Source organism: Salvelinus fontinalis, chromosome 32 (assembly GCF_029448725.1).
Source record: "Salvelinus fontinalis isolate EN_2023a chromosome 32, ASM2944872v1, whole genome shotgun sequence".
In the NCBI taxonomy this organism is placed as follows: domain Eukaryota; kingdom Metazoa; phylum Chordata; class Actinopteri; order Salmoniformes; family Salmonidae; genus Salvelinus; species Salvelinus fontinalis.
The window spans coordinates 33,676,833-33,693,947 of NC_074696.1; the positions used below are offsets into that span (position 1 = coordinate 33,676,833).

The window sequence follows — 17,115 nt, forward strand, 5'->3', positions numbered from 1 at the left end:
CAATCCACCTAGATACCAGGGGCTTGTTAAGGTAGATGCAATGGTAGAGAAAATTCAGATAGAAAATGCATCCACCATTCATTGAAAATGACTGATTCCGTTAGTTTGACAGAAGTAGTGCCTAGTATAAACACTGAGAAGTTCATGCATGTGATTTATGTATAGCTATTTCTAAATCATAGTTATCATCACCATTACCTGAACTGGGCCTCAGTGCCTGTGACCTCATCAAGGTGCTGCTGTAGCACTAGGAGTTCGGTAGAGTAGCGCTCCTCTGTCTCTTTGGCCTGCTGCTGGTAGTAGGCCCTAAGGTGCTCCACCTCCAGTCTGTGGCATTCCTCCAGCTGGGCCCGCTGCTGCTGGACGTCGGCCCTCAACTTCTGGACGTCCTCAGCAGTGTGGGAGGAGGGCGAGGCAGTGGTCAGCTCCCTCCGATCTGGGTAGAGAGAGATAGCCATGCTAATGCTAACACTATGTAGACGGAAGCAGACGGCCTCTATCCTTCCCATTCATTTTTGGTATTGAGGCTTGCAGACATTCCAAATGCAGATTGTATAGAATATGGCCACCACATAATTCGGCACCATTTTGGGGTGATTTTGGTTTAGACATACAATGTAGATCAAGATTTACCATCGAGGCCGTGTGTGGAAGTAATAGAGCTGTCGATAATCTTGCGCAGGCTGGCGATCTCCTCCTGACTGCTGCGCTTCAGATCATTGTACCCCAGCTGTATCACCTCAATCTAAGAATAACAAGTAGTTTGACAGCAGAGTTCGTTGGCGTTATCATTAAAGTCAATTAGCTAGAGTGCCTTCAGGAAGTATTCACACCCCTTGACTTTCCCCCCCCCCCCAAAAAATGATAATTGAAATTGTCACTGGCCTACACACAATACCCCGTAATGTCAAAGTGGAATTATGTTTTTAGAATGTGAATGTACCCCACACATACAATTATCTGTAAGGTCCCTGAATCAAGCAGTGAATTTAAAACACAAATTCACCTGCAAAGATCAGGGAGGTTTTCTAATGCCTGGCAAAGGGCACTATTGGAGGTAAAAAATAAACAAAATAAAAACATTGAATATGCAAGTTATTAATTACACTTTGGATGGTGTATCAATACACCCAGTCACTACAAAGCTACAGGTGGAGTTTAAGGCAGGAGTTTAATGGCTGTGATAGGAGAAAAATTAGATCAACATTGTACAATAAACAAAAAATAAACATGTGAAGTATTGGTCCCATGTTTCATGAGCTGAAATAAAATCCCAGAAAATGTTCAATAAACACAAAAAGCATATTTCGCACAAATTTGTTTACATCTCTGATAGTGAGCATTTCTCCTTTGTCAAGATAATCCATTCACCTGACAGATGTGGCATATGAAGAAGCTGATTGAATGGCATGATCATTACACAGGTGCACCTTGTGATGGGGACAATAAAAGGCCACTAAAATGTGCAGTTTTGTCACAACACAATGCCACAGATGTCTCAAGTTGACAGAGTGTGCAATTGGCATGCTGACGACTGTAATGTCCACCGGAGCTGTTGCCAGAGAATTTAATGTTAACTTCTCTACCACAAGCCACCTCCAACATTGTTTTAGAGAATTTGGCAGTACATCCAAGCGGCCTCACAACCGCAGACCACGTGTAACCCCGCCAGCCCAGGGACTCCACACCCAGCTTCTTTACCTACGAGATCGTCTGCAGACCAGCCACCAAGACAGCTGATGCAACTGTACGTTGCACAAAAGGATCTGTACACAATTCCTGGAATCTGAAAATGTCCCAGTTCTTCCATGGCTTGTATACGCAGACATGTCACCCATTGAGCATGTTTGGGATGCTCTGTATCAACGTGGACCACAGCAGGACCACAGTTCCTGCCAATACCCAGCAACTTCACACAGCCATTGAAGAGGAGTTGGACAACATCCCACAGGCCACAATCAACAACCTGATCAACTCTACGCAAAGGATATGAAGCATATGGTGGTCACACCAGATACTGACAGGTTTTCTGGTATCTGTGACCAACAGATGCATATCTGTATTCCCAATCATGTGAAATCCATAGATTAAGGCCACATTTATTTATTTCAATTGACAGATTTCCTTATTTGAACTTTAACTCAGTAAAATCTTTGAAATTGTTGCATGTTTCGTTTATATTTTTGTTCAGTGTAGTTACTCCACAATACTAACCTAAATGACAGAGTGAAAAGAAGGAAGCCTGTACAGAATAAAAATATTCCAAAACATACAGTAATACTGCAAAAAAGAAAAATGGAAATGCAATGAACTTTTTGTCCTGAATACAAGTGTTATATTTGGGGCAAATCCAATACAACACATGACTGAATACCTCTCTCCATATTTTCAAGCATAGTGGTGGCTGAATTATGTTATGGGTATGCTTTAATAGTTAAGGACTGAGGAGTTTTTCTGGATAAAACAAAAGAAATGCACAGGCAAAATCCTAGAGGAAAACCTGGTTCAGTCTGCTTTCCACCAGACACTGGGATATGAATTCCCCTTTCAGCAGGACACAAGGCCATTCTACAGTGGAGTTGCTTACCAAAAAGACAGTGAATTTTACCCATAGCGGCCTAGTAACAGTTTTGACTTAAATCTATTTCAAAAGCTATGGCAAGAGCTGAAAATCGTTGTCAACAATGATCAACAACCAATTTGACAGATCTTGAAGAACTATGAAAATAATGGGCAAATGTTGCACAATCCTGGTTTGGAAAGCTCTTCGAGACTTACCCAGAAAGACTCACAGCTGTAATCGCTATCAAAGATGATTCTAACATGTATTGAATACTTATCTAATCAAGATACATTAGTGTTTTATTTGAATTCAATTATTATTATTTTTTTACAAAATGGCACAGCGGTCAGATTCGGGTTCGATCCCAGGCTGTGTCACAGACGGCCGCAACTGGGAGACACATGAGGCGGCGCACAATTGGCCCAGCATCATCCAGGTTATGGGAGAATTTGGCCGGCTGGGTTGTCCTTGTCCCATCGCGCACTAGCGACTCCTTGTGGCGGCCAGGCGCATGCACGAAGCACCCCCACAACATGATGCTGCCACCCCTGTGCTTCACGGTTGGGATGGTGTTCTTCGGCTTGCAAGCCTCCCCCTTTTTCCTCCAAACATTCCAACGGTCATTATGGCCAAAAAGTTCTATTTTTGTTTCATAAGACCAGAGGAAATTTCTCCAAAAGGTACGATCTTTGTCGCCATGTGCAGTTGTAAACCGTAGTCTGGCTTTTTTATGGCGGTTTTGGAGCAGTGGCTTCTTCCTTGCTGAGCGGCCTTTCAGGTTATGTCGATAGAGGACTTGTTTTACTGTGGTTATAGATACTTTTGTACCCGTTTCCTCCAGCATCTTCACAAGGTCCTTTGAAGTTCTGGGATTGATTTGCACTTTTCGCACCAAAGTACGTTCATCTCTAGGAAACAGAACGCGTCTCCTTCCTGGGCGGTATGACGGCTGTGTGGTCCCATGGTGTTTATACTGCGTGCTATTGTTTGTACAGATGAACGTGGTACCTTCAGGCGTTTGGCAATTGCTCCCAAGGATGAACCAGACTTGTGGAGGTCTACAATTTTTTCCCCCTAAGGTCTTGGTTGATTTCTTTTGATTTTCCAATGATGTCAAGCAAAGAGCCACTGAGTTTGAAGTTAGGCCTTGTAATACATCCACAGGTACACCTCCAATTGACTCAAATGATGTCAATTATCCTATCAGAAGCTTCTAAAGCCATGACATAATTTTCTGGAATTTTCCAAGCTGTTTAAAGGCACAGTCATCTTAGTGTATGTAAACTTCTGACCCACTGGAATTGTGATACAGTGAATTATAAGTGAAATAATCTGTCTGTAAATAATTGTTGGGAAAATTACTTGTGTCATGCACAAAGTAGACGTCCTAACCGACTTGCCAAAACTATATAGGTTGTTTACAAGAAATTTGTGGAGTGGTTGAAAAACGAGTTTTAATGACTCCAACCTAAGTGTATGTAAACATCCGACTTCAACTGGGTGTGTGTGTGTTATATATATATATATATATATCTCAATAAATAAAATGTTTTTTCTTCCAATTTGACATGTGTTTTGTGTTGATCCTTGACAATAAATCCATGTTAATCCCACCTTGCAACCCAACAAAAGGGGTGTGAATACTTGTAAAGCACTATCATTCGTCATATCATTATTAACTAGCACAGTTAGAAGTTAAAAAGCTAAGTGCTAGTGTCCTAGCAATTACTGTACAATAATCAAATCATTGTTGCTTTCATCTCAGTCATAACACTGTGATTACATGTCAAACCCTAACCCTAAGAGGTTGTAACGTCTAAACACAACCAATCAATGACGTTTCATGTTTTTTCCCAACAATGCATAAACTGAGCCTAAACCCCACAAAAAGTTAACTAAAATGAACAGTTTTACACACACCGTATTGCCATCTGCCTTCAGTAAGGACTGGAGCTGTAGTAGACGACCATGCTCCTGCTCAATCCTCTCCTTCACCTGCTGAAGGTCTCTACACATTTCTATTGAGCGAGACAGAAGAAATGCCCATTACAAATATGTCCTCATGCAGTTTGTCTCAGGTACTGTATTTGTATCTTAATTACTATAAGATATTTCATGTATCATTCATGTAGCTGTATTTGATGTGTGTATGCAAATGAAAACTGGGGGGAAATACAATATATACTAATTTGTAATTTTATCATGCCACAGTCAAGATCATTGGCGACTTATTTATTTGGACTTTTCCGTTAGTCAGCGACTCATTTCATAGGCTGCGTCTTTATGTAGTATTGCTATCATTCGGGTAGACATCACAACCAATAAAGCACCCTTTGCATCCTGTAAAACAGCACTGGGATCCCTGGTTTCTTCCTTTTCAAACGAATGAATCGTCCAGTCCTCGACATCAGTGGGGTGGAGATATTCCAAGAATTCCTCTCCGAAAAGTTTAGCAAAGGACTGTAAAGAGAATGGCAAAATAGCTCTCAAACATATCGATGTCTCAGTGAATATTTGATGCACTCGTGTGGTAATAATCAATGTCCAAACCTGAAATAATTAGGTCAAATAACATTCTCAGAAATCAAAAGTAATTGACAATGCAAAGGAACACTAATCAATACTTGGTTTATTAGGTTTGCTGTGTGTGTCCTATCCTTGTGGGGACATACAATTACCAAAAGTCCCCATAAGTATAGTAAAACCAGAAATTCTCTGCTGTGCAGACATTTCCCACGTCCCCATCAGGACAAAGGCTATTTTAAGTTTGGGTTTAGAGTTACAATTACAGTTCGAGTTAGAATTAGCGTTATGGTACGGGTTAGGAGTTTGGTTTACAAGTTAGGGGAAATTATTTTATGGAAATTAGGTTCCCACAAGGATAGAATGAACATAACACGTGCGTGTGTGTAATTAATGTTAACTACCAGGATGAGCTGCTTGCATTCTTCAGACACAATTTGCACCACATTCTGGTACTTGGAGCTTTTGGGATCATCTGTGAAGTCTGAGAAAAAAAACAAAAGCATACAGTATTATTGTCTTATATTGAGCATAAACAGTACACCATAATTCAATTACTAAAATATGATGAAAGCAAAAGTGACTGAATAACTTGTGTGTGAGTCAGTGTGTTGTTTTCTATCTACAGTTTGTAGCATGGTTAAAGTCATGAATGATAGATCAAAAACAACTTCAACGTGGCCCGTCTAGCTCCATAACCCCAGATACACACACACAATGAAAAATGCATGTGCGCACACACAGTGAAACACACACGCCCGCACCCTTTGGTTCTTTGAGGTGGCCCAGCTCAAGTACGCAGGCACGGGCATCTGTCTGCTCCCGGAGCAGCTCCAGCTGCGCAGCGTGTATCTGAGACAGGCTGATCCGCTGGGCCTCCAGCTGCAGCCTGCACTCCACCTTCACAAATAGACAGAGTGGAGAGAGCATACAATGAGATACACCAGAATGTATATACTCCGTCAGTCTACCTACTGTGGCACAATATAGATTGTTTCAGGAGTAGGACACAAAAATTACACAGGATAGAATGTACTTGTTGCAACTTACACATTATGAATTTAAGGTATTCTTAGTAATATGACGTTATAGAGGTAACAAGATTGTCAACCAATATTGGCCCCTCCAAATGTAGGCATGCCTGTTGTTGTTGATATCTGTAAGCAGGAAGTCGGCCCGCTGTGTATGATGCCATATTGCTGAGTGTACCTTGTGACCACCATCCCACTCTGTCTCTTTGCTCTCGTTTTCCTTAATAGGATGTCGGTGGGCGGAGCCGGGAGGGTCGTCAAAGAAATGGGACACACCTAGGCTCAGGTGTGTCCCGGGAAAAATACACCTTTTCCTCATTTATTGAGGAGACTCTCTCCATGCAGACACAATGATAGAGTTTGGTTGTGGCATTTTTGTGGCCGTTTTGTTTGTTTGCTTTGGCACCTTTTAACACCCCTCATCAGATTTATGCACGCAAACACTCACACCATTGCTAATTGTATTTAGTTTACTTCAGTTAATAAATATATTTTGTTATTCCTTATCTTCACGTTGTCTCCCTTTTTGTTACGAACTTCGAGCCGGTTCGTGACAACCTTTAAACAAACATTCCAAATGGTGTACCCACAATATATAATGGACAGTCCATCCAGCACCTTGTTTGAATGAGAACGCCTGTTTCAGATTTTATAAGCGAGACATGGGGGAGCACCTGGGCTTTAGCAGAACAAATGAGGGGCCAGCTATTATCCATTCTTCAGCCAACAATACAATGGGGAGCTGGCAAGGGTTTTCACCCGTCTGTGGATGGATGTGTAAATGCAGATGTGTTGCAGCTACACTTGTGTGAAAGTGTGATTTTCATTTATGTTGATGACAATGCATTTTGCTGTGCAGTGTGTTTTTGTGTTGATTGGTAACACTGTTGTTTTCATAATGCTTTGTCACACAGCAATTGATCCAACCAATTTAAGCAATATACTATAAATATTACAGTAGGACATCAAATTGATCAAATTCCACCTTCCGGAGACACCTGAAACCCCACCTCTTTAAGGAATACCTAGGATAGGATAAAGTAATCCTTCTGACCCCCCCCCCCCCCTTAAAAGATTTAGATGCACTGTTGTAAAGTGGCTGTTCCACTGGATGTCATAAGGTGAATGCACCAATTTGTAAGTCGCTCTGGATAAGAGCGTCTGCTAAATGACTTAAATGTAAATGTAATGTAATGTAAATTGATGTCAAGCACATGCCTGGTAGCCTAATGCATGTAGCTATGTAGAATATGATCCTGTTCTTTAGCAAATACTGCTTGAAACGGAGGTTGAATAACTGCATACTGCAACTTCCTAAACAGATTCATAGTTGTTACTTTGGTTATTTCACACTGATTATTAGCACAGTCTGGGCAGTACAACACTTGCTGACACAATAACAACCAAGCATATGACTCTTGAAAATAAAAATCGGTGACAAAAGAAAAGCTTTGCCTTTCATCACAGTCTTACTACTGGGTGCCCATAGTTTCTCTATGAAGCTTTGCCACCTGTTGATTGACCTTCCCAACCCGCTGTACTACTCTCTGATGGATCAAAGGCAGCCACTCAGGTCGGAGCTAAAAGCACAGGCGGATGTGAGCTCAGGTGACATTTACATGCTCTATCGTCTCGTTGTCCCTGTCGTCCTCCTCTCGCTTCGCTACATGGTCGGCCCGACACTCCATCCCATCTACTCTCTTCCCCTGAAAAGAGGAGAAAAGGTAACCATTGTAACAAGAGTTTAAACATGTGAATATAAAACACATGTTAACAGTGTTGATGAGGTCTGGCGACAACGCGTATGGCATGTAACACAATGAAGTGCTTACTGAGAAGGCCACACTGTAAACATTAAGACAGCTTCGGAAGCATTTCACAACACCTTTTGTTAGCAATTCATTAATATCAATGAATACTATGTCGTCTCAAAGATGGTGTACTTCACTTGCACGCAGTACTGATACCAAGAACAAGAGGCAATAGCACCATTAAGTTGTTTTTATGAAGTAATTTATAAATATTGATGTAAATGTTTCTTATGAAGATGCTCATGAAGATGCTACTGTGTGTAGTCTCTTCCCAGTAAGAGAAATTGAACATAATGTGGTGCACTGATGCAAGATGAGGGACAAATGCTGTACATCTTTGACAATGCTCTACTGAGGTGAAGCCTTGGAGATGTATAATACAGGTGAGACACATGAGTGGCAGTGACATAAAATGGCTTCTCACCTTCGAGCACTTACTCCCTGCAGGACGGAAAGAAACTACAATGTATACATTTCTCTACATAAAAGCAAAGAAGTTCTTCAGCGAAAGAAAGATATTCATGAAAGACAACGACGTATGCTTCATGTCTTTTCATGGCTCTTTTTAATCTTTGAAGAGCATAGTTGTCACAGAATATAATTCTTACATAACAGCTTGAGTAAAGCTTGGTGATTTCAGCGTAATAATTTAAACAATCTGAAAATGTTACGTGGAGTGGAGCGTCAATACTCTGTGTGTTTATGCAACAGGCTCTCCTACAGACTCTCTGTGCATTGAACCAATTGACGCTCCCCCTTCAGCTTCTCCTGCTTTACAATGAGTGGTATGTGTGGCCTGACAACCACATACAAAATATTGAGCTTCTTTTTACCTAAGGGTGTACTTATGTTATTCACTGCCTATGAGAGCCAGCATCTGTCAGGTGCTTTGTAATCAAGCCTATCAATCACTAGAGTCAAAGGCTGAATGAAAAAAAAAAAACGTCAGTGCTAGAACAGGCAAACCTCACCTCAACCAGGTTTTAAAAAAAGCCTTCGGTTCAGTCTATGCAGCGTATGAATACAGATACCATTCACCTGTATCAAATAACGATCAACAATTATAAGATTTAACAAGGGAGTAATGATACATCGTTACGTAGTACTGGTTGTGAACGTGATCAACTGTTTACCTGGTTATTTCAACAATAGTCAATTATGTACTGAGCATTAACATAACGAATGAAAATGCTCTATAAAACATTAACAGTTCAATCAGAAAGATTGTTTCATCAGACTTATGAAAAGGCAGGGATTGCGAGAGAGACATAAAAAGACAAAAGGCAAGGCACTTATCGTTTCGGTAGTGGGGGCCATTCCAGCTAAGAGGACTGCAGCAGTAGCTGCTGCTGCGTGTGAATGCCTACCTGCTTCCCAATGTCGTCTCGCTCTCCGTGGTACCCGACGCTGGAGTCCTCCTCCCCGGTCCTCTGCTGTGAGCTCGACGGAACCTGGCTCTCCATCTGAGCCCGCGACTCCCGCTCTGCTGCAGCAGTAGAACCTCCAGCTTTGTTTCTCTCCACCACCTCCTCCTTCTCTCTCTTCTCTTTTGACTGGGCAGAGCTCTGGAGTTTCTTCTTGCCTCGCCGCTGCTGTGTCTTGCGCCTGTCTGACCCAGAGGCTGAAGGCTCTACAGCGGAGCTATGCTCAACAGGTCCCTCCCCCACAGTCGAGACCTGAGATGGGGCTGCAGACGGAGCGAGTGTTTGGCTCTGGTGTCGAGCCTCCGGGGTGTGTCGGAGACGATCTCGCTCTATTTCGGCGGCCTGTAAGGAGGAGCGGAGCACCTCTACCTCCCCTTGAAGAGATTCGATCTGGAGATGATGATCCTTGATGGAGCAAGCTAGGGCTGCAGACTGAACAGGCTGCTCTCTCTGTTGGAGATGTGCTTGGCTCTGAGCAGCTCTCCCTCCCTCCTCTCTCTGCAGTTCCATCTCTCCCTTTCTCTCCTTCAGAGTCTCCCGCTCTCTTTCGAGCTCTTCCTCAAGGTTTTCGTTTTGGGCAATGACCTCTTTGTTTTCTCTCTTGACCTGACTGAGCTCTCCTTCCAGCTCATCCAATTCGCCTTCTGTAACAGTCAGCTGCTCAGTAACTTCAGACAGCCTCACAGCCAGTTCCTCCTTTTCTGTCAGAGATACCTTCAGCTTCTCCATCAGCTCAGTAGTGTCTTTCTCTATCGAAGCATCGCCGTTGTCCTCCATTTGGCTATTTTCCTTGCTCTCCCTCAGCTCCTGAATCTGTGACTGAAGGCTGGCAAGTTGAGACTCAAACACAAGTGTCTCCTTGAGAATCCTCTCTTCCAACTGCGCCTTTACCTCAACAAGGCACGTGTACTCCTCCTTGAGCTCCTGATAGTTCACCTCAAAGTTCTTTTCGGCAAAAGAGAATGTGTTCCTTTGCTTTTCAATCTCCTCTTGTAACTCTACAACTTGTCGCTGCTTTTGTTCATTTTCTGTGGTGAGGGATTTACATTTTTTCGTCTTGGACTCCACTTCCTCTTTCATGGCGTTGTTGGATTCTATCAAAACCCTATTTTCTGACTCCTGCCCCCTCCATTTGTTGTCCCAGCTCTTTTCTCTCTCCTTGGACTCATTTTCTAGCAGCTCATTCTTTTTCAACAGCATTTGGATTTCCCTTTCCATTCTGACACTTTCTTCTCCACGCTTTCTCAGTTCCTCAACCTCCAACTGAACTTCCTTGAGTTGCGCCACCAGCTCTTCGGCTTTTGAGCTGTGCAGTGCCATCTTTAGGTCGTCTTTCAGTGCAACAATTTGGTGTAACAGCTCGTCCCGCTTGACCTCGTAACCGTTCCGCAGTTCCTCCAGGGCTCGGCTGTGCCGAATGGACGCCTCATTGAGGAGGTTCTCAGCGTTGAGATGGCCTTCCCTCTGGAGGTCCTCCCGAAGGATAATGAGCTCCTCCTCGTGGCTGAAGAGGAGCTGTGTCCTCAGCCTCTCCAGTTCCGACTCCTGTGACTCTGCCATGCGGTCCAGCACCGCGTCCTTCTCACGCTCCATCATCTCCAGTTTGATCTTGTAGTTGGTTGTCTCCGACTCGTGCTTGGCCTCAATCTCTTCTGCAGACTCTGCAGCGGCGGCTAGCTGGGCCTTCAGGTCATCGATGGTTTCCTGGAAGCGCTGCAGCTCACCCCGACAACGCTCATGGACAGCAAAGTTCTGGGAGGCCTGCTCCATTTTGGCATGGGCTGAGCGGAGGTCCTGGAGCAGGTCAGTCACCTGACCCTGGAGGTTGAGCTTCTCCTGCGCCACCTGCGTCAGCTCCTGTCTGGCCTTCTCATGGAGAGCCTGGGCCTCTTGGAGCCTCTGCTGAAGCTCTGCGATCTTGCCCTTAAGCTCGATCACCAACTCGGGACTGGGACTGGGCGCGGATTGCTGAGCTCTTAGAAGGGCTAGATCTTCGCAATGCTGCTCCGTGACCCGCTCCAGGGCCGCAGAGTGCTGCAAACGAAGTTCCAGCTTCATCTGGACGATCTGCTCACCGTACATCTCATCTAGCTCTGCCCGAAGATGCTCCAGCCTGCGGGCTGAGTCCTCTTCCATTCTCTGGAAGGTGTCGCTCTCTGACAGGCTCCCCTGATGGCATCGCTTCTGGAGATCTTCCACAGTGCCCATTAGCTGCTGGATTTCACTGGAGGACATCCGCTCCTTCTGCCTAGAGGCTGAGAGTTCGCACCTGCTTGACTCCAGCTCAAACCTACAGCTATCCAACTCACCCTTACTGCTCTCCAGCTCAACCCTACAGCTATTCAACTCACCATTACTGCCCTCCAGCTCAACCCTACAGCTATTCAACTCACCCTTACTGCCCTCCAGCTCAACCCTACAGCTATCCAACTCACTCTTAGTGCTCTCTAAGTCCCTCTTACAGTTATCCAAGTCACTCTTACAGCTCTCCAGCTCTTGAGCCTTTGAGGACATTTGCTGGTTGAGGCCGTTTAAGCATTTCTCAGAGGCCGTCAACTCACCCTTTAGCTGGTGGAGGGAGGAGTCATGTTCTGACATGACTCTCTCCTGTTCGGCAATCAGCAGTTCTTTCTCGTTCATCTTCTGTGCAAAAGTCTCCTCAGTCATCCTTCCCACCTGTGTAAGCTCCACCTTGAGCATGGTCAGTGTACGCTCATGTTCTGTTATTATTGCAGTTTGTTCCGAAATCAGCAGGTCTTTCTCATTTAACCTTTGTGCAAATGATTCTTCTGTTCTTCTTCCCACCTGTGAGGGAAAAGTAAGAATTAGACATACAGGTAAAATGTCAAATATAATTCAAGTCTCATACTAAAACGGTTTAAATAAAACTTCTACAAAACAGCCCTTACAAAACTTAATTTAGTTTAAGGTAATAAGCTAATAATAGTAAGAAATGTAATCCGATTTCAAAATACCACCTTTAAAAGAGATCCATTGAATAGATCATTACATTTCATACAAGCAGACAATTTTACCTGAATGACAGGCATTGACTAACACCAACTACGCAGCCGCCTCACCATCTCAGACTCGTTGAGCCGGTGCTGGAGCTGGCTGACATGCAGCAGATGCTCCTTGCTCATCATTTGGTGCGCTCTGACCTGGCCATCCATCTCCTCCAGCTGCTGCTGGTATTGGACGAGCTGCTGCTTGGCCTGCAGGAGGTCCTGCGCTGTGCTGCTGTGGCTGGTGTTCCTCAGTGTCTCGCCTGCCTGCAGCTGTCAATCAAACCAGAGGGTGTTCATGTTCCCATGGAAATTGGGGAAAACAACAATATCACCATCACATCTGCTGTATAATTATTAGAAGGGTAATAAAATCCATTAAATGTTGATAGAGCAGAGAAAAGCTTGAGACAGAATAAGATTGCATAGGACTAGCACAGGTATGTCTAACCTAGAGTTGCAAAATTCCAGTAACGTTCCCCAAATTCCCCATTTTTCCAGAAATCCCGGTTGTAGGATTCAAAGAATTCTGCTTTTCCCCAACTGTTTACAGGAATATTCCAACAAGGTTCTCTGGAAAACCAGGGAAAGATACCGAAATTTTACAAACGCCCGATTGGACTCCCAATCACGGCCAGTTGTGATACAGCCGGGAATAAAACCGGGGGCTGTAGTGATGCCTTAGCACAGATGCAGTGCCTTAGACCGCTGCATCACTCGGGAGCCCCTTCATTATGAATGCTTTTCTAACAGTCTTGAAGGAGTTCCCACATATGCTGAGTACTTGTTGGCTGCTTTTCCTTCACTCTGCGGTCCAACTCATCCCAAACCATCTCAATTGGGTTGCGGTTGGGTAATTGTGGAGGCCGGGTGTGTTTTGGGTCATTGTCCTGTTGAAAAATAAATGATAGTCCCACTAAGCACAAACCAGATGGGACGGCGTATCGCTGCAGAATGCAGTGGTAGCCATGCTGGTTAAGTGTGCCTTGAATTCGAAATATATCACTGACAGTGTCACAAGCAAAGCACCCCAACACCATCACAACTCCTCCGTGCATCACGGTGGGAACCACACATGCGGATATCATCCATTCACCTACTCTGCATCTCACAAAGACACGGGTTGGACCCAAAAAACACAAAATTGGACTCATCAGACCAAAGGACAGAGTTCCACCGGTCTAATGTCCATTGCTCGTGTTTCTTGGCCCAAGAAAGTCTCTTCTTATTGGGGTCCTTTAGTAGTGGTTTCTTTGCAGCAATTTCGCCATGATGGCCTGATTCACGCAGTTTCCTCTGAACAGTTGGTGTTGATGTGTCTGTTACTTGAACTCTGTGAAGCATTTATTTGGGCTGCAATCTGAGGTACAGTTAACTCTAATGAACGTATCCTCTGCAGCAGAGATAACTTGGTCTTCCTGTCCTGTGGCGGTCCTCATGAGAGCCAGTTTCATCATAGCGCTTGATGGTTTTTGCTTCCTGCAAGCACTTGAAGAATCTTTCAAAGTTCCTGAAATTTTCCGCATTGTCTGACCTTCATGTCTTAAAGTAATGATGGACTGTCGTTTCTCTTTGGTTATTTGAGCTGTTCTTGCCATAATATGGACTTGGTTTTTTACCAAATAGGGCTATCTTCTGTACACCACCCCTGCATTGTCACAACACAACTGATTAGCTCAAACGCATTAAGTCAAGAAAGTCCACAAATTAACTATTAACAAGGCACACCTGTTAATTGAAATGAATTCCAGGTGACTAACTCATGAAGCTGGTTGAGAGAATGCCAAGAGTATGCAAAGCTATCATCAAGGCAAAGGGTGGCGAAACAATATATTTAGATTTGTTTAACACTTTTTTGGTTACTACATGATTCAATGTGTTATTTCCTAGTTAAGTTTTCACTATTATTCTACAATGTAGAAAAAATTCAAAATATTGAAAAACCCTGGAATGAGTAGGTGTGTCCAAACTATGGACTGGTACTGTACATGTGACCCGTTTCAGGAAACTAGGCATTTGTCTCAAGTCCCGACTTCACAGGTGAGAAATTTTAACGTCTTCTTTTTTTAATTTTAATTTTATTCCCTTTTCCCCCCAATTTTCGTGGTATCCAATCGCTAATTACTATCTTGTCTCATCGCTACAACTCCCGTACGGGCTCGGGAGAGACGAAGGTCGAAAGCCATGCGTCCACCGAAGCACAACCCAACCAAGCCGCACTGCTTCTTTAACACAGCGCGCCTCCTACCCGGAAGCCAGCCGCACCAATGTGTCGGAGGAAACACCGTGCACCTGGCCCCCTTGGTTAGCGCGCACTGCGCCCAGCCCGCCACAGGAGTCGCTGGAGCGCGATGAGACAAGGAAATCCCTACCGGCCAAACCCTCCCTAACCCGGACGACGCTGGCCCAATTGTGCGTCGCCCCACGGACCTCCCGGTCGCGGCCGGCTGCGACAGAGCCTGGGGGCGAACCCAGAGACTCTGGTGGCGCAGTTAGCACTGCGATGCAGTGCCCTAGACCACTGCGCCACCCGGGAGGCCCCTAACGTCTTCTTTTTTTTATTTTTATCAAAATGCGTTTTTTGGTGGAAATGCCATCTGGAACATGTGAACTTTCATGTGCCTTAATTACAAACTTGTATGAAAACTGTAAATACGAATACAATTGTTAAATTACGAATTACGGGACCAGACAGGACTGGCAAAAAGTGCTCTTCACTGACGAGTCGTGTTTTTTTCTCACCAGGGCTGATGGTCGGATTCGCTTTTATCGTCGAAGGAATGAGCGTTACACTGAGGCCTGTACTCTGGAGCGGGATCGATTTGAAGGTGGAGGGTCCGTCATGGTTTGGGGCGGTGTCACAGCATCATCGGACTGCGCTTGTTGTCATTGCAGGCAATCTCAACGCTGTGCATTGCAGGCAATCTCAACACTCATCCTGACATAACCCTCCAGCATGACAATGCTACCAGCCATACTGCTCGTTCTGTGCGTGATTTCCTGCAAGACAGGAATGTCAGTGTTCTGCCATGGCCAGCGAAGAGCACGGATCTCAATCCCATTGATAATGTCGGGGACCTGTTGGATCGGAGGGAGAGGGCTAGGGCCATTCCCTCTAGAAATGTCCAGGAACTTGCAGGTGCATTGATGGAAGAGTGGGGTAACATCTCACAGCAAGAACTGGCAAATCTGGTGCAGTCCATGAGGAGGAGTACTTAATGCAGCTGGTGGCCACACCAGATACTGACTATTACTTTTGCCCCCCCCCCCCCCCCTTTGTCCAGGGACACATTATTCAATTTCTGTTATTCACATAATAACTGTGGAACTTGTTCATTTTATGTCTCAGTTGTTGAATCTTATGTTCATACAAATATTTATACATGTTATGTTTGCTGAAAATAAACGCAGTTGACAGTTTCTTTTTTTGCTGAGTTTACATACATATACACACACACACACACACACACTAATCAAATCAAGTTTATTTTATATAGCACTTCGTACATCAGCTAATATCTCGAAGTGCTGTACAGAAACCCAGCCTAAAACCCCAAACAGCAAGCAATGCAGGTGTAGAACACTACCCTTCAAAAGTTTGGGGTCACTTAGAAATATCCTTGTTTTTTAAAGAAAAGCAGTTTTTTTGTCCATTAAAATAACATCAAATTGATCAGAAATACAGTGTAGACTGTAGATATTCCATAAAAAAATCTGCTTAGGCGTACAGATGCCCATTATCAACAACCATCACTCCTGTGTTCCAATGGCACGTTGTGTTAGCTAATACAAGTTTATAATTTTAAAAGGCTAATTGATCATTAGAAAACATTAGTGTCTAGTTTGAGAAACAGATGCCTCAAGTCCTCAACTGGCAGCTTCATTAAATAGTACCTGCAAAACACAAGTCTCAACGTCAACAGTGAAGAGGCAACTCCGGGATGCTGGCCATCTAGGCAGAGTTGCAAAGAAAAGCCATATATCAGACTGGTCAATAAAAATAAAATGTTAAGATGGGCAATATAACACTGACACTGGACAGAGGAACTCTGCCTAGAAGGCCAGCATCCCAGAGTCGCCTCTTCACTGTTGCCGTTGAGACTGGTGTTTTGCAGGTACCATTTAATGAAGCTGCCAGTTGAGGACTTGAGGCATCTGTTTCTCAAACTAGACACTAATGTACTTGTCCTCTTGCTCAGTTGTGCACCGGGGCCTCACACTCCTCTTTCTATTCTGGTTAGAGCCAGTTTGTGCTGTTCTTTGAAGGGAATAGTACACAGCATTTTATAAGATCTTCAGTTTTTTGGCAATTTCTCGCATGGAATAGCCTTCATTTCTCAGAACAAGAATAGACTGACGAGTTTCATAAGAAAGTGCTTTGTTTCTGGCCATTTTGAGCCTGTAATAGAACCCACAAAGGCTGATGCTCCAGATACTCAACTAGTCTAAAGGCCAATTTTATTGCTTCTTTAAATCAGGACAACAGTTTTCAGCTGTGCTAACATAATTGATAAACTTGGATTAGCTAACAACGTGCTATTGGAACACAGGAGTGATGGTTGCTGATAATGGGCCTTGGTACACGTATGTAGATATTCCATTAAAAAAACAATCTGCCGTTTACAACAATAACATCTACACTGTATTTCTGATCAATTTGATGTTGTTTTAAATTGACTTTTTTTTTTTTTTTTTTTAAACAAGGACATTTCTAAGTGACCCCAAACTTTTGAACGGTAATGTATATAAAAATGAACA

At 43.8% G+C, this 17,115-nt stretch overlaps 1 protein-coding gene across 6 annotated transcripts in view; it reads right to left on the reverse strand.

Moving 5' to 3' along the window:
• Positions 1–17,115, reverse strand: part of LOC129831125 (A-kinase anchor protein 9-like) — a 118,492-nt gene that overhangs the window by 71,011 nt on the left and 30,366 nt on the right. For all 6 annotated transcript variants that reach the window (XM_055894196.1, XM_055894194.1, XM_055894195.1 and 3 more), the window contains 9 exons: positions 12,433–12,630; positions 9,296–12,157; positions 7,737–7,823; positions 5,851–5,986; positions 5,491–5,570; positions 4,894–5,023; positions 4,484–4,581; positions 634–745; positions 199–436 (listed from right to left, as the gene is read on the reverse strand). In XM_055894196.1, the coding sequence (XP_055750171.1) occupies positions 199–436; positions 634–745; positions 4,484–4,581; positions 4,894–5,023; positions 5,491–5,570; positions 5,851–5,986; positions 7,737–7,823; positions 9,296–12,157; positions 12,433–12,630 (3,941 nt within the window). The remainder of the gene's footprint in view (positions 1–198; positions 437–633; positions 746–4,483; positions 4,582–4,893; positions 5,024–5,490; positions 5,571–5,850; positions 5,987–7,736; positions 7,824–9,295; positions 12,158–12,432; positions 12,631–17,115) is intronic.